The sequence below is a fragment of the Anser anser genome (assembly GCF_964211835.1).
Source record: "Anser anser genome assembly, chromosome: 19".
Lineage (NCBI taxonomy): Eukaryota > Metazoa > Chordata > Aves > Anseriformes > Anatidae > Anser > Anser anser.
Window position 1 is genome coordinate 2629123 of NC_139740.1, and position 20691 is coordinate 2649813.

The following is a 20691-nucleotide window of genomic DNA, read 5'->3' on the forward strand; positions in this document are numbered from 1 at the left end:
CAAATTAAAACAACTCACCTTATTTTCTTCCTCTAGTTGCCTCTTCAGCTCTTCTGTCTGCTGCATGAAAGACTGTTTGCCTCTAGTCAACTGAGAAATCAATGACTCCTTCTCCTCTAGTTTCTGCGTTAGTTCATCTAATGAGAAAACACTTCTTCTTAGACAGAAAAATATGAACAGACAGACATATAAAATTCATATGAATGGGAAAATAGATTATATGGAAAGAGATTACAAGATATAATGTGGTAAAACGAAGGGAGAGTAACAATTTAATTTCCACCAGATAGGAAAAAGCTATCAAAGATGAACACTAGGCTAGCATCAAAAGAAAGGGGATGAACTGACTGCAAAAACCACACACTGGTTTTGGTTCTTTTGGGTTATTTTTTTTCTTTGGGAGGAGTATCCATGACTGCCACAAGGAGGAAATTCTACAGTCTGAGTTTTGCTCAGATCACCCAGTGATGAATGTATAAGAAAATACACAGGCATTCAGGCAACATATTTAAGTGCTTGGCACAGGACAATTATATTTTTTCTAGGGACACACCATTCTCAGTCTGTAGACGTGTTTTCTGTGTGTTCAGGTCATTAATTAGCCGCATATGTTCATCACCTTTGGTTCTGACTTCAGTGAACTGGTCTTCAAGAGCTCTGCACATCTTTTCCAGATTGCTCTGTTAAGAAATAGAAAGCATATCCGTCAGCTCATCCAGTTGTTCAGAAGAACGATAATAGTGATGAGAAATATTTTTTCATATGCAGCAACCTTGGCTTTAGAGACAGACTCCATGTTACTGGCCAAGTCATCTATCTCCATCTTCAGCTCACTCTTCTCCTTCTCCAGCTTCTGCTTGACTCGTTGCAGGTTGTCGATCTGCTCCCCAAGCTCAGCTGTGCTGTCTGCGTGCTTCTTCCGCAGGGCGGCAGCTGTGGCTTCGTGCTGCAGCGTGGCCTCTTCGAGGTCACGGCGCATCTTCTGAAATTCTGCCTCACGCTTCTTGTTCATCTCAACCTGAGCTGCCGTAGCCCCTCCTGCTTCTTCCAGGCGCTCGCTGATTTCCTCCAGCTCCCTGGAAAGTTCAGCTCGCTGCTTTTCAGTCTTTGCATAGACTGCACGTTCAGCTTCAATTTCCTCCTCCAATTCCTCGATTTGAGCCTATGAAAATTAATTGGCTAAATGAAGATTTCTGAATAGAAATACTTGAAATTACCTTTAAGGAATAAAGAACGTACATTCACTTCCATTTATATCAGCATAGAGAGTGAAACACCACTAGAAATTTCACTGAACTGTGTCCTAGGACTTAAAGTACTCAGTTTTGGAGCAACAGTGAATGTAAAATCTGATACTTCATTTTATGTTGTATTTCAGAATGGATTCATTATGTAATGACAGACCTAGTACTGTACTTTTCTAAAGGCATGAGGGATGTGCCACTGACAAATATAAAATAATATGAGTTTCTTAGAAATTTGCAGAAGGTCAGGCAGGCCATCTCCAGCAGCAAACAAGATGGAAGGAACCTTGGGATGAGCAACCATGGGATAATGTCACTGAAGGGAGCTGTCTTCCTGTGTCTCCATTTGGAAGGTGATTTCTACCCTGATGATGAGAAAACGTCACTTTCTTTTGTTTTCTTAGAAAGGTAATTCTCAGTAGCTTCACTACTGTTACAAGTCAGCATTGGATCCATTTTTGAAGCCTGCCACAAGGTTCACTTAAGTAATTTCTTATATAGCCAGCTATGATTATAGACCAGAGCCTCTGTAAAAGTGCCCTGAAATTGGAATAGCACCCATGTTCATTGTTTTATTCATGTGTAAATAAATATTTTTGTAGAACAGTCTAAGAAAATATAAATTATTAGTTGATTGATTATCAAATATTAATTCTAAGGAACCTTGTGGTGGTTTTAGTTTGCTGGGCAGCCAAGTTCCACCACAACTGCTCTCTCACTCTCCCTCCTCAAAGGGAAAGGGGAGAAAATATGATGAAAAAGTCTCAAGGGTTGAGATAAGGACAGGGAGATCGCTCAACAGTAATTGTCACAGGCAAAACAGACTCAGCATAGGGAGATTAATGAAATTTATTACCTATTACTAACAAGCTAGAGCAGCTAGAAACTAAAAACAAACTACAAACACCTTTCCCCCATCCATCCTCTTCCACCTCCTTCCTCCAAGAGGCACAGGGGAATGGGGGTTGTGCTCAGTCCCTAATGCTTCATCTCCACCACTCCTCAGTCACTGTCTGCCCCTGCTCCAGGTGGGGTCCTTCCCACGGAATGCCCTTCGTCTCAAACTGATCCTGTGGGGGCTGCCCACAGGCTGCAGCTCTTGAAGAACTGCTCGCATATGGACCATATGGCTCTGTACCACAGGGTCCATACCCCAGGAGCAAACTGCTCCAGCACGGGTCCCACAAGGTCAGCAGCTCCCCCCAGGCCTGCTGCTCCTGCGTGGGCTCATCTCCATGGGTGGCAGCTCCGGCTTGGGGCCTGCTCCTGCGGGGGCTTTCCATAGGCTACAGCCTCCTTCAGGCCAGGTCCACCTGCTCCACTATGGGCTCCTCCATGGGCTGCAGCGTGGAGATCTTATTTTCCCTTTCTTAAATACGTTCTCCCAGAGGCACAGCCGATATCGCTTATTTGCTCAGCTCTGGGCAGTGGCAGGTCCCTTTTGGAGCCGGCTGAAACTGGCCTTTATCTAACATGGGGCAGCTTCTGAACTCTTCTCACAGAGGCCACCCCTGCAGCCTCCTGCTACCAAACCCTTGCCATGTAAACCCAATACAAAGCTGTACGCAGCTACTAAAAATATCAATAACCCTTAGACTTTACCTGAAGCTCCTTGATTTTCTTTTGCAGCTGAGAACTTTGAGCCTGCTCATCCTCAATTTTACTTTGTAGCTGGTTAATTTCAAAATCTTTTCTGTTAAAGAACAAGAATGCAAATTCAATATGGTTAAGATAAAATATGAATTTCAGAATTCAAATGTCAGCGCAATACTTTTTTAGCCTGTCATCCATCTGTTTCTTATCATTTTCCAGATCCATGATGGAAACCTGAGACATTTTCAGATCCCCTTCCAGTTTTCTCCTTGCTCTCTCAAGGTCCATTTGCAATTTCTTCTCTTGTTCCAGAGACCCTTCAAGCTAAAACACATAAAACATAGTTTGAAACACATAAAACATACTTCAACGGTAAATATTCCTGATTTAAAAATCTTAACTTAAATTGAATATTGAAAACTGGAGAAAACAATCATAGTGTAAATGCTTCTTATCTCTACTTTTGATACACTCACCACAGAGTCAGGGTTTAGCTTTAGATATTAAGCTGGCCACAACTTGGCCATTCACAGTTAAAATGAAAGTTTTTGAAAAATACCAAAATTATTTTTTTTTCAGTTAGTGCAGTTCTTAGCATGCAGACTGCAAAACATTGACAAATTCCCAGTGTCCACAGCATCCTGGAGTATATACATAAATTTTATAAGTTCACAGCAAGCTTCAGAATGCCACAGATAAACTGCTATAGCTAATTGGTTAAAATGGGGGCACAAAGGCCTACAATGCTGGAATATCCAGTGATGAACATAGATTAAACAGGCAAGGAAATATGGAAGAAACTCTGGATTCCACAATACCCTCTCAACTGCCCATGAATTATTAAGTGAAATTACTAGAGCTGGCTTGGCTGCTTTAGTTGTTGTTTACACACCTAGCTACAGATTTCTACCCTCTCCTAATCTGTCAGAGCATCTACCTACAAAACTCCATTTTTTTTTTTCCTTACAACATCTACTTGCTGCTCCAATTTGGTCTTGGTTTTGCTGAGTGTGCTGACTTTGTCTTCCTCAGCTTGCAGGTCATCCAGTGTCTGTTGGTGCACCTCCTGTAAGGCCTTTTTCTCCTTGGTGAGTTTAGAAATATTTTCTTCCAGAGCTGTCATCTCTTCAGTTAGATTCTTTACCTATTAGGCAGCAAGCATCCATACTATGAGGGGGTGCCGTGGGAAATGATAGACTAAGAAAGAGCAGTGAGTGTACCCTTGCAAAATATTGTATGGGTTATGTCAAAGTGCTCTCCACAAAGGTATGTACTATTAATGATGAGAGTAATCAACATCATGGCTGGCACACCTGTCTGACCCTGCAATGGTAAGAATTCTTGTTTGAGTTGGTCTTGACTACCAGTTCTATCCTGCTAGTTTTAGTAGTGGAATGTGTGCTAGATCTTCACTGCCTCTGCAAGCTTTACTTTATTGGGATTTACTAAAGGCCTCTGGGTTGTTCTTGCACAAAAAATGCATTTCCTAGATGTGATACATTTGCTAGGCCCACAGATGTAATTTCTCAGAAAATTAGGTTTAAGTTATTACCAAACACAAATGATGGCCAAAAACATGTTAAATTTTCCATAAAAGTGAAAGCATCATGACAATAATGATAAACAAACTTCTGCCCTTGAACAGGTGATCATGAATTTAGGGCTGGACCTCTTAACTTGGCCTCTGGACACAGCAACTCTGCTGGCTTTATCTTGGAAACTTATTCCCTCTTCTTCATGGAGCAATGCACAACCAGCAACCTTATCTCAAACATGTCAGGCTCTCTGTATGGGTCTGTGTGATGCTTGCTTCCCACTTTCCTCATTCAGATGGGAAAGCCTAACAGTATCAATTAGGAAAGTCCCCTCTGCGAGGTGTTTTAGCTATAAGGCCCTCATCTTATGGCCCAGCACCATCTAGATTTCCTCTAAACATTAGTATAGAAACGTCCAACACATCTGAAATTACAAACTTAGGATCCAATAGTGTTCCCAGTAATGTCACTGAAGGGAACCTCAAGGTGTAATTATATCTCTGCTAGTATTCTTTCCACAGCAGGAAAGAACATTGTCACATCAGACATGGGCTTTTGAATTCTAATATCTCAATTCTGTCTCTTCACACTGATTACTGAGGCATGTGTGAAGACATCTGTGCTTTTACCGGGAAATAAATGAGCTAATGACCACCTGATATAGACTCTCTTTGCTATACTGACAGTCTGGTCCTGAGAATTCAGGAAGAACTCTCATTATGTAGTCAAGTCAATACAAGGAAAGGATGTCCATCCTTGCTGAGACCTGGGCTTCTTAAATACAAGAGAAATATAAGAAAACATTTGGCATCTGCAAGATCTGTTCTCTTTGATGCACGTGAGAAAGGATCAAAACAGCCATTTTGTAGAGCCTCCCACAAGTATACTAGTTCTCCATCCACAGGAGACACAAATATACTGGTTCCTTCTGTGTGAAAACAGCAGAAGGTAGAAGTTCTCCATCAAACACCTCAACACCTAAAAAAAAGTTAACTCTTTTTGAACTACCACAGGAAAAAAGAATATTTTTTTCTTAAGAGGAAGTTATAATTTTAGCAAAACTTTTTATGTCACAGGCAGTTAAGTGTTACCTTTCCTATGCCTTGGGAACATATCACTTCCATTCAGACCACTTAGGAAACTCTGCAACTTCCCACAGAACTGAGAACATTCTGGGGAAGAATAATTTCGTGATCCCCCTGTCACCTTATTCTCTGTTGCATGCTTCTCCTTTTCCATTTTGGCCAGAGTCTGTTCAAGGTCATCAATATCTTTCTTCAGCTCAGAGCACTCATCCTCAAGTTTCCTCTTCTTTGCTGTCAGTTCAGCATTCATCTCCTCTTCATCCTCCATTCTTTCAATAAGTTCTTTAATTTTAGCTTCCAGCTGAATTTTACTTTTGATGAGACCTTCACATCTCTCTTCAGCATCAGCTAGATTTTCACTATCCTGTTAGAACATATTGAAGGCATGTTATGTTTATCATAAAAATTATGAAAGTTAACATATGTTGTTCAAATGCCACCTCCAGGAAATGAATTGCATAAGTCAGGGCAAAATTTTGCATGCAAACCACAGTAATGCACAAGATCTAATCATGGGGAGATTGCCCTGCTTTGTCATGGCTTAGGAAAGTGGAACATAATCCCACAACAGAGACACTTCCTTTCAGCTGGTCAGATATTTTGACTGTAATAACATGCCATAAAAACTGACCAGTTTGTGTCATAACAAGGAGCCTATGGTATCAGCGATATAAATAGGTGGGTCAGCAAACTGGATGTCATGGAAGCATGAGCTTAGATGTGGATTTATAAAACACACAGTATTTCATAGTCATCTTTCAGAGTGTTGGGGATGATTCTATCTGTAATAAGCTCTTCCAATTAATGACACAAGTCTGTTTGTCTCTCCCCCAACTTCTGCCACTTAATTCACATGAGACTTCCTTGCTCCCATCATTCTCTAAACTCTCTCTCGGCCAAGACTCAGGCTCATGGCTAAACAGGATTGCTCAACCTGAATTTTAGCCTGCAACTTCTACTATAACTATCATTTTGAGCAACATGATTGACAGATAAAATGTTACCCAAATTAATGCTACTGTGAGGTATTCTAGGCAGAATACCAGAAAAGGTGTATGTTGCTTCCCAGGTGTATGTTGCTTCCCAGAAGAGTCGTGGCCAAAAGACATCACTGCAGTGATGTGATGTGTAGTATGTTGTGTATAATTCTCTCTCAGATTCCTACTGAAACTCATGGAGCACTGAAAATCATGGCTATCAGGTGTGCATTTTCTGATAACAAACATGGACAAGATGGCTCTTGAGGAACCCTTCAAGCAGAGTTGATTGAAATTCACACAGCAATGGGACTTAAAGAGCAGACAGGAAGGGCTGTTCTAGTGCTGAAACGGTAAGAAACTGTGAGTCAAGAAAGAACCAGACAACACTCTGAGGGCAATGATCATATCTTAGGACTTCTTTTATGCCCGGAAATTTGAAACTATCGAATGCTTCAAATGTATCCTAACCTGGAAGTTAGTTAGCTAAATACGTTCTTGCCTTTTTTGGATTACCATCCATGAAGGGGTTAAAGTAAAGCCTGAAATGCTTATAGACTAGGTTGGCTCTGGAGGACAGGGCATTAAGTACCAAAAAGGGTACAAAGAAACTCAGAAAAATATGTTAAGCTGAAGTGCTGAAGGAGGATTCGGGTAAGGAATCTGGTTTTCAACATGCACAGTTACATCCTTGGGGCCTGAAACAATACAGGACTGTCCAAAGCCAGCTGGTTTGGGAGCATATAGAATCAAGTGACAGGTCCACCTGCACCAGACTGCCCTTGGCAACAGAGAATCTTTATTATATTTCAATACCTTCTTGCCTTGTCCAATTTCAGTCTCTGCTCAGCATTGTTGTAGCTGAAAAGCATGTCTTTGTTCCACAGTTTCAGTCCTGTCTCTGACAGAAAAGCAGCCCCATCTCTGGCTCCACATTGTAATGGTCAGTAAATGAGGAAACAGTCTGTATTTAATCCAGATTTGGAGACCACAGTTGGTGCACATTGCATATACAGTGGAATATCTGATTCTTCCTCTGGTGACTGCTTAATAGTCACTCCAGTTTACACTGGAGTGTAAACATAGTGTAAACACTCCTTTACACTTATTCATGCTGGTAGTAATGTTATATATGCACTTTATACACACTTTGCTTAGGTATAAATCATAGAATCTTAGAATCATTCAGGTTGGAAAAGACATCTAAGATCATCTAGTACAACCTTTAATATGAAGCAGCAGAAAATCTGGCCCTGTTACCTGTCTGTTTATGTAGGACAACAGAAAAGAGAATTGAAGAGGCAGTAGGGTGAATCTGAAAATGGAGGCTACTCACAGACTGAACCTGCAGCTGCAGGTCATTTTTCTCTTGCAACAGGGACACCATTTTCTCCTCCAGCTTCTTCCTCTTTGCCTCAGACTTTGCAAGCTCTTCCTTGGTTTTCTCAAACTCTTCCTTCATATTTGCCATCTCCTTCTCAGATTCTACAGTCTTCAACATGGGCTTCATCTTGAAGTACAGCTTCATCCAGGGCCAGTGTTTGACATTCATGAATGCTCTAACATTGTACTGGATGATGTAAATGGATTCTCTGAAAACACATGAAAATGATACAGATTATCAGACTGGTGAGACTTGTGTTAGAAACAGACTCTGGTTATTGGTCACACAGCATCAGCATTTTGCTCAGGGAAGTTTTGCATGAAACTTTTTAATCTCACCTTGCTTCTTTCTATTAAAAGTCATTTCTAGGCCCTGGATTGCTGCATGACTAGTTCAGTAGCATGAACAATAGCTATGTATGGGCATAAGAGAGAGAAATAGTTAAAAACAGACAAACTTCTCTGGAAATCTTTGAGACTTTCCCGAATCTCAAAGAAAGTGCAAGTGCTCAGGTAAAGACCAGAGTGAAAACTGATTTCCATGAACTATTGTTGAGATTATAAATATGGGAGTTACTGTAACTTGTGGAAGCAGTATCTTGATGCTTTTGGGTCACAAAAAATAGCAACTACAGTATTAGAAGTTATTAAGACAGAACACGAAAACAGAAATTAAATCTTTTTTATGGTATTGAATGCCAAAGAATTTTTGTTTATGCCCATAGTTCAAGGGGAACTTCAACAGTTCATTGCAAAGAAATCCAATAAGAGTTACTGAATTCTTAGAAACTATGCCTGGGTCAGGAAGTCCCTGAACTAATTATATGCTGTAGAATATTATAGATAAAAGCAACTGGTTAGCAAAGAGCATCCTAGCTCTCCCTAAAGCTTTCACTTGTCAACAACATTTGAGACAGTTTGCTTGGCTCACCCACTGCTGCTTCCCTACATTCCAAATTTTGCATGAATCATTCCACCTTAAAGGGACAGAACAGAATTTGGAAGGGTATGTGGGATGGTCAAAAGTATAGAGTACCTTCTCTGTACAAGCTAGAATTCTTCATCTGAGATGATGAAATCATGAAAGAAAATTGAAGAGAAGGAGAGCAGAATGTGATTTTGTTCCTTTCCTTACAAAACCAGACTAATGAGATTCAATAGAATTATCAGATAGCATATGCCAAAGAGCCAACTGAACAAATGGAAAGGTTTGTCTGTCTCCATCACAGGGAGAGGTTGAAAATGGTTCTAAAAGTTAGCACATTCCTGGAGGAACAGTTCACTGTTAAATATTAAATATCATGGTCCAGATACACAGTCCAATTGCTAAACAGCCATTGCGAGAATTTGGAAGGCTATAACAAGGAAAGTATTAGTTTCTGCTTTTTCTGTTTCCCCTAGTCTTTCTAAGGGTCTTCACTGGGGACAGATTTTTGCCTGAGACAGGATAGTGCATTGCTGGACTTTTGGTCTGACGCAATATGGTACTTAGTGTGTCCTTGTATTACCTTCTTTCATTCATCTTTTTAAATTCAGTTCTCATGAGGTACCCTCTGCACATAGCTTGTGTATGAGTGATGAGGCTCACAAGCTTCTCATCTCTCATCTCTTCTAGGAGTCCTAAGAGACCCGCTTTGAAGAAAACCTAAAACATAAAAGAGGTTTGAATAGTTTGAGGGCTAGGCAGATACACAACCATTGGAAGCTGATGCAGTGTAGTTTAAAGAAGTTTTGGAAGAACACCTGCAGAGTAAACATTGAACAGCTAGAGAAATTTGGGGTTCATATCTTCAGTGTTCCTGTGATTGATGACAAGTCACTTTATATGTGAACTGATCACACTATTGCAATGTTATTTGAGGCACACTCCAGAGTAGGTTGTGGAAGATCTAGCTCATCAATAGTTATTAAAACAAAGAGTTAACTTGCAACTTAGTATGATATCCAATCCTGTTGCTTCACTGTATCCTTCTGTGTCTTAATGGTCAGGCTCTGTAAACTGACATACAGATGGCTTGAGAGCCATACATGATTATGTCCATATAATAGTGTATACAGTTGGGTTTGTGTCCAGAGATAGTACTGCTTTGATTGTGTCGGTCAGAGAATCAGTGTCCCTCGTAATGCTGCTTTGGATATGGAAGAAAGACATGTGTGTGCCTAAATCCCCTGAAAAGTCTGTCTTCCTAAACTTACCTTAGCTTGCCTAATGTGCACTGATGTCAGGGAATTCATCTGGCAGGAGAAAGGGGCAGCACTAGTTCTAGTTACAGCCACGCAGGGTCATTCTGGTAGCATGGTGTTGCCTGGACTGACAGGCCTACCCTCACACATACGCCAAGAACCAGAGAAGTTTTGTGTGCTCCTTCTTTCTTGTGTTGTACTTTGTTTCCTAGTCATCATGAAGGCTGATTTCATATGGAAGAAATTCTTTAAATAAATGGTATTTTTTTTTGCCACTGATTATACTCACTCTTCCACAAGGACTTTACCTTGGTGTGGCCAAATCTGTATTGGTTGTGGTCCACATCAATGGAGGAAAGAAGCTTTTCTGAAGCCCTTTTGCTGTCAATGAATTGGCCTTCTGGAATGGCTGAAGCATTAAGAATCTTGTACCTGTGGTAAGACAAGTTGCAAGGCACTGGTTGCAAACAGTGTGAGGAGAATAGGAGCCACCATATATCATAAGATAATGTGATTGGAAACTGATCTGTCTGAAAGCAACTGAATATGCTATCTGAAATCTAGACAGTCTTGGCTGAACAGAACATGATGACAAGAGGATATGTCTACTTTTCAAAGGAATCTGCTGGCTGTGTAACAACATGGTATGCTGTTACATACAAAATTAATGTGCATACTTAACAGTGTTTGCAGGTCCAGGAATTAGGAAGAACATAGTGAGAACATGTCAACCTTCTCTTCTCATCTTGTTGCATTGATCAGAAAAAGGCTATTTAAATTAAAGTAGAAGATAAATTAGAACTGCTGACAAAAATAATCTATATTCCAAAAGGAATACAGATCTTGCAGAAGTCACTGTCTGTACAAGTTCTACCAATGAAGCCTTGAGTTTGGGCTAAAAATGGCACAATATTATTTTTTTAGCTATCAGAAGTCTTAGCATTTTGTAAGGTAGCTTAATTATTAAGGTAATCCTGTGTCATGGACAGGATCACCTCACTCTTCTAAAGTGTTTTCCTCAGATACAGCAATGAGGATGGGGTGATTGTACTCTGGGGCACTTCTTGTTCTCGAGTATATATTGAAAGAAAATATACAAAATCAAGAAAGTGAAAGTGGCACAAGAACTTTATTCTGTATTTTAGGCTTCTGTTGTAGTTCTTCCTAAACTTCAGCACATTTCTTTTGTACTGTATAGGACTTTTTGGTTCTGGACCATGTCCATTATGGAAAGATCCCTTCACCTTGTCACATCAAATTATGATTTGACAGTTGAGACCAGCTAATGCCATAGTGAATTAAACAGCAGGTTGCAGCACGTATTCAGAGAGGTCCTGCATCCTAGACTGCATTTCCTCGAAGTCTGAATACTCTTGTCACAAAAAGATAAAAAATTATCAATTTCTTGGGGAAGGGGAAGGAAGGCAAGGGGAGGGAGGGGAACAGAGGGGAGAAACAGACAGGCTATGTCCTCTTGAGAGGAAGAGCTTTTTACACCAGGTCAGCATGTAAGATGCTACTGATATATTTATTAATAATAACAACCAATTCAGATTCAGCACTTTATAGCAATTGAGCTCTCTTGAGCCAGTTTCATTATCTCAGTTTTAAAGAAGAGAAAGCAAGGCACAAGATGCAGGCAACTGACAGAGCACCAACAAAGTCTTGGAGTTTGGAATGCTTAGGTAGTGCACTCTAAGGAGACTGCGCTGACATTTATTATTCTTGTATTGTTTTGTAAGCCTATAGGAGACTTACAAAGAGCAATCTATTATGCCATTTAATTCATTGCCCTAAAAGCATTTTGCATCTTTTTGAATCACCAGGCAATGACTACAGTTCAGAAATGATACGGGTTCTGATGAATGAGCAAATCTCTGATCAAAGAGGGAGAGGACTGGAGAGAACTAAGACAGTATTTATGATGACATTCCCTCAAATTCCACTGAATTAGTCTGTTTCAAAGGATGTGTCTCCATGATGTCACCAGATTTGTCACCTGAGTTTTGGGTTTACTGAATCCTTAAATTAACGGACTAATAACTGAAGACCTACCGTTGCTTAAAGTCTGCATAAAGGATTCTGCTTGGAAACCCCTTCCTGCAAATTCGGATGCCTTCTAGAACCCCATTGCACCGCAGCTGATGCATCACCAAGTAATGGTCCATTTCACCTTAAACAAGATACATACATCATGACTGTTTTTTTTTTCTTTCCTTCCCCCCTCCCCCCCCCCCCAAAGAATCTCCATATTTACTAGCATGACAGTGCAACTCCTCCTTTTGTTAAATTCAACCAGTTCTTGGTTAAGGATGAAGGAAATGAAGACAGAACATTATTTTCAATTCACAGAAGTTGCAGAGAGCTGCATCAACCAGATGAGCTTTACTACTCGGAATGTTAGGGCTGGCAATGCTTGTGAATCTCACATGGTCAAAAAGCACAGGGAGAGAGGTTTCTCAAAAATGACAGAAAAGTACTCCAGAAGACCAGCTGAAAAATATCACTCACTGGATGTAGGTAGATGTGGCACGATGTAGAATGTAATACCATCTGGATAATCAGCTCTTCATGTTATGTAAGATTTTACCTTGGATTTGCTGTGGAAGTATTGCCTATACTTAACCTTGATTAGATTTGATAGATAGATTCCTGCACAGGAGAGGATAAGCAAGATGCTTAAAGCTTTCAATCCCTTTAACTGCCTATAAAGGACAGCTGATTGAAATTGGAATGATTATCTTTCTTCTCCTGTAGTATCTATCAGGTATAACAATCAACTATATTTCTTAACCTTACTCCAAGTATTGCAAACAAAGTACAATTGAATAAAATACTCTTGGAATCACTTGGTCATGAAGAAATTTTTCTCAGCTCCTAGAGGCATTAATTAAGAACCAGCTGAAATCGGAAAATGACCAGTTTCTCTTCACTTTACAATCCTTAATTTTGTTCACACACTACTACTATTCTTTTTCTTAGAACACAAAAGTCCAATTTCCTCTGAGTCACCTCTGAATATTAAAATGACAGTCATATTTGGCAAAATCATTCATTCATGTATATTTCAGTAGATTTCCTTAATTCCCTTACACCTTCTATGACTGTCAAGACCCCAGTGGGATTCCTCTCTCTTCACTTTAGGGATATGAAGCGTGGGACATTCCATATGGGCTTCGTTTATAGTCAGTGGAGTGAAGCAGAAGCATTTTTTTCTAGGATGTGATTCATCTCATCCTAAGACACATAAAAGCAGGCAAATGAGTCATACTTTAAAATACCAGCTTCTCTCCATTGAATATATAAGTTTAGATGAATAGCTGAAACCTGAGTGTCATACGTATGTGTGATGCTGAAACCATGCTTGTGGTCTTCAGGGTTATACAAAGAGACATAAACAAGAAAGGTAAGAAATGCTTTGAAATTCTGGAGCAGATTAAATAGGTGCTAAGCTCCTGTTTCCTTGTATTCTTGTTACATCCATTACACCTTATCATTCCACCAGTATCAGACCTCCTATAGATTAGACTCCTAAAACCCACACAAGCAACTCTCCCCAGGTACACAATAGCCACATGAAATACCCCCCAAACTTGACTGTTCTTGGAGACTAAACTCTGCATGAGTTAAATATTTAATTCAATAAATGAACAAAAATAACTTTATATCACAATGCTTTTCAGGTGCAAACAGTATCCAGCAGCCTATACAGGGAATTCTACAAATGACGCATGATTTCTTTGTCAGTCCTCCAGCTCAGTGAATCAGTTTCTAACATGAAATATTTTGAGTTGTTAAATTGTCTTGAGCTGAGCCCGACAGTATTGAATGACATAGTGGTCCTTAAAAATAGGCATTTATTAGAAATTTGCTACTGTTGTTACTCGCGACATGCAATTTCATCAGCTCTAATACATCCCATCTTTATCATCAGCTCTGTACACACATTAAGCAAAGATGAGTAAGTGTGGTGGACCATATAATGCTCAAAATTTTACAATCATGAAAAAATACAAGAAGGCTTACTTGAGCACTGTTCCATAGGCCAACCCCCACAGGAACTTTACATGCATGGGGAGCTGTTCTGGAAGAAGTTGGTGTGGAAGCTGAACAGCCCAATTCTGGTCAGTCCAGTGTATAATAACAGACTTACCAGGTGTCTTGGTCTCATTAGGAATCAAGCAACGCACAAAGTGAGGATGGGTGCTTCTCAGGTTAGTCATCAGCTTATTTAGATTTTCCTGTGATAGAACAAAACATGGGGTTTGAGCTCTGAGCTACAAAGCTTTTGCATTTTCATTCAGATGTCAAAGAAGTGTGGCTCAGTTTTAAGAGGAAATTCACATACCCTGAACACAGCAGACACTGTCTGGAAAGAGCCCCCCTTCTTCTTAGCACCTTTCTTGCCACCACTACTATCACCTTGGAAGAAATACATAAGAGCTGAATGGTTAGAATAGGCAGTATGTTATGGACTAATATAAACATTATATTTTAATGTGAAAGACTGATTCACTGCTGCATGGGAGTTTTATGTAAATTGCTGTCAGCTGGTTATTTATTAATCAGTGTATGGTATATTCTGGTCTCAGATGCACGACTTAAGTTGCATCATAATGTATATGGCTGTGGTGGTATGTAACATTATGGTCTGACATAAGCTCCATAGCAGCTTACTGTGTGCCACTGGAAATTGGTTTTACTTAAAGATATACTCTCAAATTATTTTTGTATTGTTGTAATGTGGTGAAAGGCCACATGAATGGTTCAGCGGTGGACATTTGTTCATGAGTGCAGTGAAGCCTTTAGGAAAAATTTGTTCTAATGTTCCAGTTGAAGAATAGGGACCTATTCTGAGTTATGGCATCCCCAAGGCAAGAAATGAAATGTAGTCTCATGAATACAAACCCAAGAAGCTCAGTATCTTTTCAGAATTGCTGTATTGTTGAAGTCATTTAAATTGAGAGTTAAATGGAGTCTTCTTTTCTCACCTTCCTTGTATTGATGATACCAGTAAAGACCACAACTGCCTTATCCCCACTGTTTCCTAGGAGTATGCAGTACCCTCTTGAGCCTCAAACCCAGCTGTCCACTTGCCTGATGGCTGAGTTGACTACTACTCTATACTAACACTTCTTTTTGCCTAGCATCCAAGCTTCTGCAATATTGTTTTTTGTGGCAATCTGTATGGCCATTTTTGGTAAGACAGACCCATTGACTGTCCTACTTGACAGCCTTAAGTCACAAAAAAAGGGCAAGAGGTTGAACTGCTCTCTGATGCCCTTAGAGGACTTCTAAATTAATTTGTCTCTCGCTCTCTCTTTTTTTTTTTCCTGTTGCACCAGGACTGCTCAGCTGAATATGAAATAGTTCTGTGATCTCCTTGAAGGTGTAAGGCTGTGAACCTCTCCATTACTTTTAGCTCTTCCAGTTCACCTAAAGAAACAAAACTCTGTCTCCAAAGTCTATTAAGTGCTTACACTTTGCACATATATTTGGCACCTGTCTGGATGATGGCTGACCATGCATATGATTCACAACTCAGTAAGCCAGGAAACATCCAACTCCTGTCATTTTGTTTTGGACTTGCTGAGCATTGCTTCTGTGCACCACACCACATAAACATGGTGCTTTCTGCAGTTATTCATGATGGTATCTTAGTTTGGCATATCTGTGCACATGAATAGGATGAGATTAGGGATGATGAGAGGCTAGAGAATACAACAAGGAGGAGAAATAGGCTTCATTTTTTTCTTGCCTTATCAATCATCACTGAAAAAAGCACTTACTTGTTTCTGCACCAGCATAGTTAGAGTAAAGGAAGGACAGGAGCTTCAAAGATGATTTCTGGTACAGCCCAACAACAGTTTCGTTCAGGGGGTCCTTGTTCTTCTCAAGCCAGCCAGTGATGTTATAGTCCACTGTGCCAGCATAGTGCACCAGGGAGAAGTGGGCCTCAGCCTTGCCTTTGGCAGGCTTGGGCTTTTGGAAATTGTTGGACTTGCCCAGATGCTGGTCATAGAGCTTGTTCTTGAAAGAGGTGTCAGTTGCCTTGGGGAACATGCACTCCTCTTCCAGGATGGAGAAGATGCCCATGGGCTGGGAGAAATATGAATACATGAAGAAAGAAAGTGTCAGGGAGAGAGAAAGTAAATAAAAATTCACTTTGCATGTGTTTTGTAGTTTGTTACAGTGACTGTAATTTCTAGTGCACAGGTTCTTAATACATCACTAGTTACTATAATAATCAGACATACTATAATTAGCCTTTGCTGCTCAAGCCACTACTATGAAAACGGCAACTTGGCAATAGTGTTTAGACACATCTTTGAGTGAGAGGCTTGTCATGCACATTATGTTCAACAGCTTCAGTCATCTTTGCCCTAAACTCTTTGGAATGTAAACCAGTGAAATCAAAATAGGAATTCAGAAGGCAGGTTTCAGTGCCCTGTTCATGGGACTGATGATGTTTTGTAAGTCTGTCACAAGTCATCAGGTTGCAATTGCCAATGTTGAATTTAGTTTGATGGCTCCTCAGGAATGCGCATAAATAATATCTAACAAGTCCTGTGCTGTCTCCAATGGATATGCATGATGAATTAGATTTTCCTCATCTTATATGGGGCAAAAATGCCAGCAATCTGGTGCTTTAGAATACCCACTGACTTCTAATTTGTCACAGAATGTATTTAAAAATTGAAATATTTCGAAATAGAGGCATATCCTTAGCCACATGAGAGCCTTCATCTGAGCTACATTAGGAATCTTCTGATAGTGCAGATATGTCCTCTAATTTTGCTGAAGACACTGATTTGACTTGCACTTCATTGGCCTAGATAGTATTCTAGGAGTTCCTTCTTTTAATGTACCTATTATATATAATATGGTAAGACTCTATCAGATGATCAGATGCTTACATCTGATGTCAGATAGATAGCTGCCAAAGCTAGAAGTAGGGATCCTACAGAGCATCAGCAAACACAGGAACTGGGTGTTGGGCAGGAATACCAAGTTTTGAATTAAACTTTTGCCCACTAGGTGTGGCTGTTGTGTGAGAACTCTGGAGTTAGGATTCGTCTTGCCTAGCTGTAGGTATCTCTAAAATAGAATGTAGATCTGAGATAGATGTCCATATTGTTCTAGAATCAGTGGAAGCATTATGCAGAGATTTCACAGAGTCAATAACAGGATGTATTTTATGAGATGAATTGTATCCTAGAAGCATCTACTTCTCTCCTGCCATTACAAAAGTGACTACAGTGCTAGATTAATGTAGGTGATGTAATTCCTCTGGCTCTAACTACTCTACATTTCATAGACATGAGGCACAAAATATGTGGACACTGAGCAGTAAGTGTGGATTTTGAGTGTTAAGTATAGCAATAGGCACCAGCTGTGAATGGTAGTGTTGTTTGTAGATGCTACTATGTGGTGGGAACAGTGGGAGGTTAGCAAGAAATGTGAAGCTTTTATGTGCAAAGGCATCATCCATGGGTATGAATATTAAGTCGTGAATGTGCTCATGGGATGGCTGAATGGGCACCAGGCTGGGAATAGGTACTTGTATTCTCCTGAGAAGGAAGATATTTGGGTGTGTGTACAGTGGATTTCCACATAATATTTAAGTGCTGTGCACAAGTAACCACTGGACACTTGCTCATAATGCTGTAGTTGGGGGTTAATTCACATCAAGACACCAGCACAGTGGCAGTGGGCAGTGAGAAAGGAACCAGAAAGAAGAAGATCGCTACAACCAGGAACTCTGAATTCTGTCAGCTACTGCAAGGACTAAGACTTGAAGTTTCACCTTACTGTCTACTGTTGAAAGCAAAATTAACATTGTGCCTCTCTCCCTTCCATCCCAGCCATGTTGTTCAGAAAATCATTTTTTTTGTGGAGAGGCAGTGTGCCACTCCAAAAAGTTTGATTTTATAAACTGCTTCTTCTGATGGGAGAATCATTCAACAGTAATGATTCAATTTATAAAGAACATAAGGACTAAAATAAATGACCAGGAAATAAATGTGCTTTTCTAAAATGAGATTTCCTCTACCTTCTCAATGAGTTCAATGCAGGCAGCCAGGTCCATCCCAAAGTCAATGAACTCCCATTCAATTCCTTCCTTTTTGTACTCCTCTTGCTCCAGCACAAACATGTGGTGGTTGAAGAACTGCTGCAGTTTCTCATTGGTGAAATTGATGCACAGCTGCTCCAGGCTGTTGAACTGCAAGTTCAAATATAATAATGCCAGTTAGTTTGGAAAAATTATCAATTGGCAAACATACTACCTGTAACTCACATCAAAAATCTCAAAGCCAGCAATGTCCAGGACCCCAATGAAATGTTGTCTGGGCTGCTTTGTATCCAGTTGCTGGTTGATTCGAGTAACCATCCATAAGAACATCTTCTCATAGACTGATTTAGCCAAAGCCCCCACTGAATTGCATACCTGTAAGAAACAGCCACAGCAGTAAAGAAAGTTGGATTAGCTTTAAAGTTGAAATAACTGTCTGAACAAAATGAAAACCAATTAGCTCTCTAGGTACCTGTTGGACATTTTGTCCTTTAGTCACGTATTCATTCCCAACTTTCACCCTGGGATAGCATAAAGCCTTGAGCAAATCAGCAGAATTCAAACCCATCAGGTAGCCAGCTTTGTCAGCCACTAGGAAGAGATACAGCAAAGGAGTTCAACACAGACAAAGATGTCACGGTCCTCTAGAATGTTTCTGTTACAAGGAGCCTACTTCAGACACTACTCAGATGTGCCTGTTGTCAAGGGAAGCTTGTCTCAGCTGCACCACACTCCTGTTCCATGTCTAGGGAGCTGTAGCAGTGCTTCATCTATGAATCAGTTTCCACGTGGAGCATAAATTAAATCAGTGACTTTGTGGCACTTGCACAAATTTGTAAAATTTAGTTTCTAGAAGGGCAGAAACAGTCTTGAAGTGATGGGCACTTTATTGGATGAGGTTCCTCTCTTGCCTCCTGGTGCAGTTCACAAATGAAATCTGCAGTCAACCCCTACCTTCTGTGCTGTCTGGCTCTGCCTGCTCCTCCCGCTGCTTCTGCTTGAACTTCATGTTCCCGTAGTGCATGACAGCCCCTGTCAGCTTGTATATCCCCACCTTCTCATCAGGGCTGAAGCCCAGGATGTCCATGGCACTCTCCAGAGGGAACAGACAAGTTGCGAAAGGTCAGAAAAACACAAGTTGGGGCTTCTGCCTGCCTGCATGCCTGCCCAGCGCCAAGCATATGCAACAGCGGCTGGGAGTGGTCACGGCTGCTGCAGAATGACAGAGGCCAGCACTTGGTGGCCCCCAGCTAGGCTGCACCTCCCTGGCTGCAGCCTGTCTGATCATAGGGCTGCTCTGGTGGCAGTGGTCACCTCTGCGCCCAGAGCAGAGCCTGCCTCTGGCCAGGAGTGCCATTGCCATACTCACATCCGTTGCCAGCAGCTCCTCGCTGTCATCAATGCTGGCAACAGTGATTTCTCCTTGGCTCACATAGGCAAAGTCGTAGGGATTGGTTGAGATAAGGAGGAGATCTGCAGGCATACAGTGCATCTTTTATGGTACAGGGGAAAAGTGCAAAGAGAACGCACTGAACCAAGCCCAGAAATGCTGGCACTCACCAATGAGCTCTGGCTTCTTATTGGACATTATCTGGTAAAAAATATGATAGCTCCTTTCACTGGGTAGCTGGAAAGTCACTCTGGATTTCTCCAGAAGATCTAAGAAAAAGAGAGATGCCACTGGTCTCCTGGGAAATGTGAGATCACGAATGCACAAATTCTGCATGTGCTGACTAGCTCCAACTCACAGGTTTCGATATCTGCAGAGGCCAGCTTGCCATTTGTTCCAAAGTGAATCCGGATGAATTTTCCCTGTTGAGTAGTAGAGATCAACCCATCGGTTAGAGCGATCAATGAATGAGACATACATAGTAGAAATCTCCATTCCAACAAAAAAGAAATGAACTCACAAAACGTGAGGAATTGTCATTCCTGACAGTCTTAGCATTTCCGAAGGCCTCCAGCAGTGGGTTGGCCTGGATGATCTGATCCTCCAGGGTTCCCTAGTTACAGGAGAAAGAGGTTCTTAGCAAACTTCACTACTATTTAATAACAAATATGGCAAAGGATACATCACAAACAGCTCATTATTACATCTCACACATGATTTTAACCTTTAGTTAGCAAATGTTTTAAGCACTCATCAGCTATCACTCATGAATTGGTTTCACAGGGAAGAGTGCTGAAAGACTGATCTGTACTTCATTTTCTTTTTGTCCATGCTATCATATATTGTGTATAATATCCAGAGTGATTTTGGTGGAGCTCAGAATGTTTGTAATCTGTATGAGAGAGGCACTTCTGCATTCCCATTCACTGCTCACAAAGGCCATAACAGCTAAAGAAAATATGAAAAATCTGGGATTTTTTTCTTGAGGTTACTCAAGCACAAGACAGAGAGAGAGTGATACAGCCCAAAGCCTAAAGTAGGAAGCACCTAAAAAGGAATAACGTAAAGTTTTGCAGTTATGTTCAAATAACCAACAGCCTTTCAGAATGCAGAAATAAATCTCCAGACATGCTTTGAAAAGACAAGTAGGACATGGGTGAAGCATGATACTCAAATACCAAATGTAAAACAATACAAACCAAACAACAACAACAACACAAAACAAA

At 40.6% G+C, this 20691-nt stretch overlaps 1 protein-coding gene and 2 long non-coding RNA genes across 8 annotated transcripts in view; 2 read left to right on the forward strand and 1 right to left on the reverse strand.

Annotated features, from left to right (window-relative positions):
* The window catches only part of LOC310884244 (myosin heavy chain, skeletal muscle, adult-like), a 41577-nt gene that overhangs the window by 10266 nt on the left and 10620 nt on the right, over nucleotides 1-20691 (reverse strand). For 5 of the 6 annotated variants that reach the window (XM_083805739.1, XM_083805740.1, XM_083805738.1 and 2 more), the window contains 22 exons: nucleotides 19986-20078; nucleotides 19824-19887; nucleotides 19636-19734; nucleotides 19445-19548; nucleotides 19030-19168; nucleotides 18548-18666; nucleotides 18301-18450; nucleotides 18055-18225; nucleotides 15791-16100; nucleotides 14350-14423; nucleotides 14155-14242; nucleotides 12057-12174; nucleotides 10310-10433; nucleotides 9326-9462; nucleotides 7771-8026; nucleotides 5579-5821; nucleotides 3805-3981; nucleotides 3016-3161; nucleotides 2847-2937; nucleotides 773-1162; nucleotides 554-680; nucleotides 19-137 (listed from right to left, as the gene is read on the reverse strand). In XM_083805739.1, coding sequence (XP_083661865.1) covers nucleotides 19-137; nucleotides 554-680; nucleotides 773-1162; nucleotides 2847-2937; nucleotides 3016-3161; nucleotides 3805-3981; nucleotides 5579-5821; nucleotides 7771-8026; nucleotides 9326-9462; nucleotides 10310-10433; nucleotides 12057-12174; nucleotides 14155-14242; nucleotides 14350-14423; nucleotides 15791-16100; nucleotides 18055-18225; nucleotides 18301-18450; nucleotides 18548-18666; nucleotides 19030-19168; nucleotides 19445-19548; nucleotides 19636-19734; nucleotides 19824-19887; nucleotides 19986-20078 — 3339 coding nt within the window. The remainder of the gene's footprint in view (nucleotides 1-18; nucleotides 138-553; nucleotides 681-772; nucleotides 1163-2846; nucleotides 2938-3015; nucleotides 3162-3804; nucleotides 3982-5578; nucleotides 5822-7770; nucleotides 8027-9325; nucleotides 9463-10309; nucleotides 10434-12056; nucleotides 12175-14154; nucleotides 14243-14349; nucleotides 14424-15790; nucleotides 16101-18054; nucleotides 18226-18300; nucleotides 18451-18547; nucleotides 18667-19029; nucleotides 19169-19444; nucleotides 19549-19635; nucleotides 19735-19823; nucleotides 19888-19985; nucleotides 20079-20691) is intronic. The other variant, XM_083805741.1, reaches the window with a different exon arrangement.
* The window catches only part of LOC310884249, a 51438-nt gene that overhangs the window by 2662 nt on the left and 28085 nt on the right, over nucleotides 1-20691 (forward strand). The window lies entirely within an intron of this gene.
* On the forward strand, nucleotides 3089-14023 carry LOC310884250. Its single transcript, XR_014574099.1, has 3 exons — nucleotides 3089-3209; nucleotides 3870-3925; nucleotides 11828-14023. It is a non-coding gene; the product is annotated as an uncharacterized lncRNA (long non-coding RNA).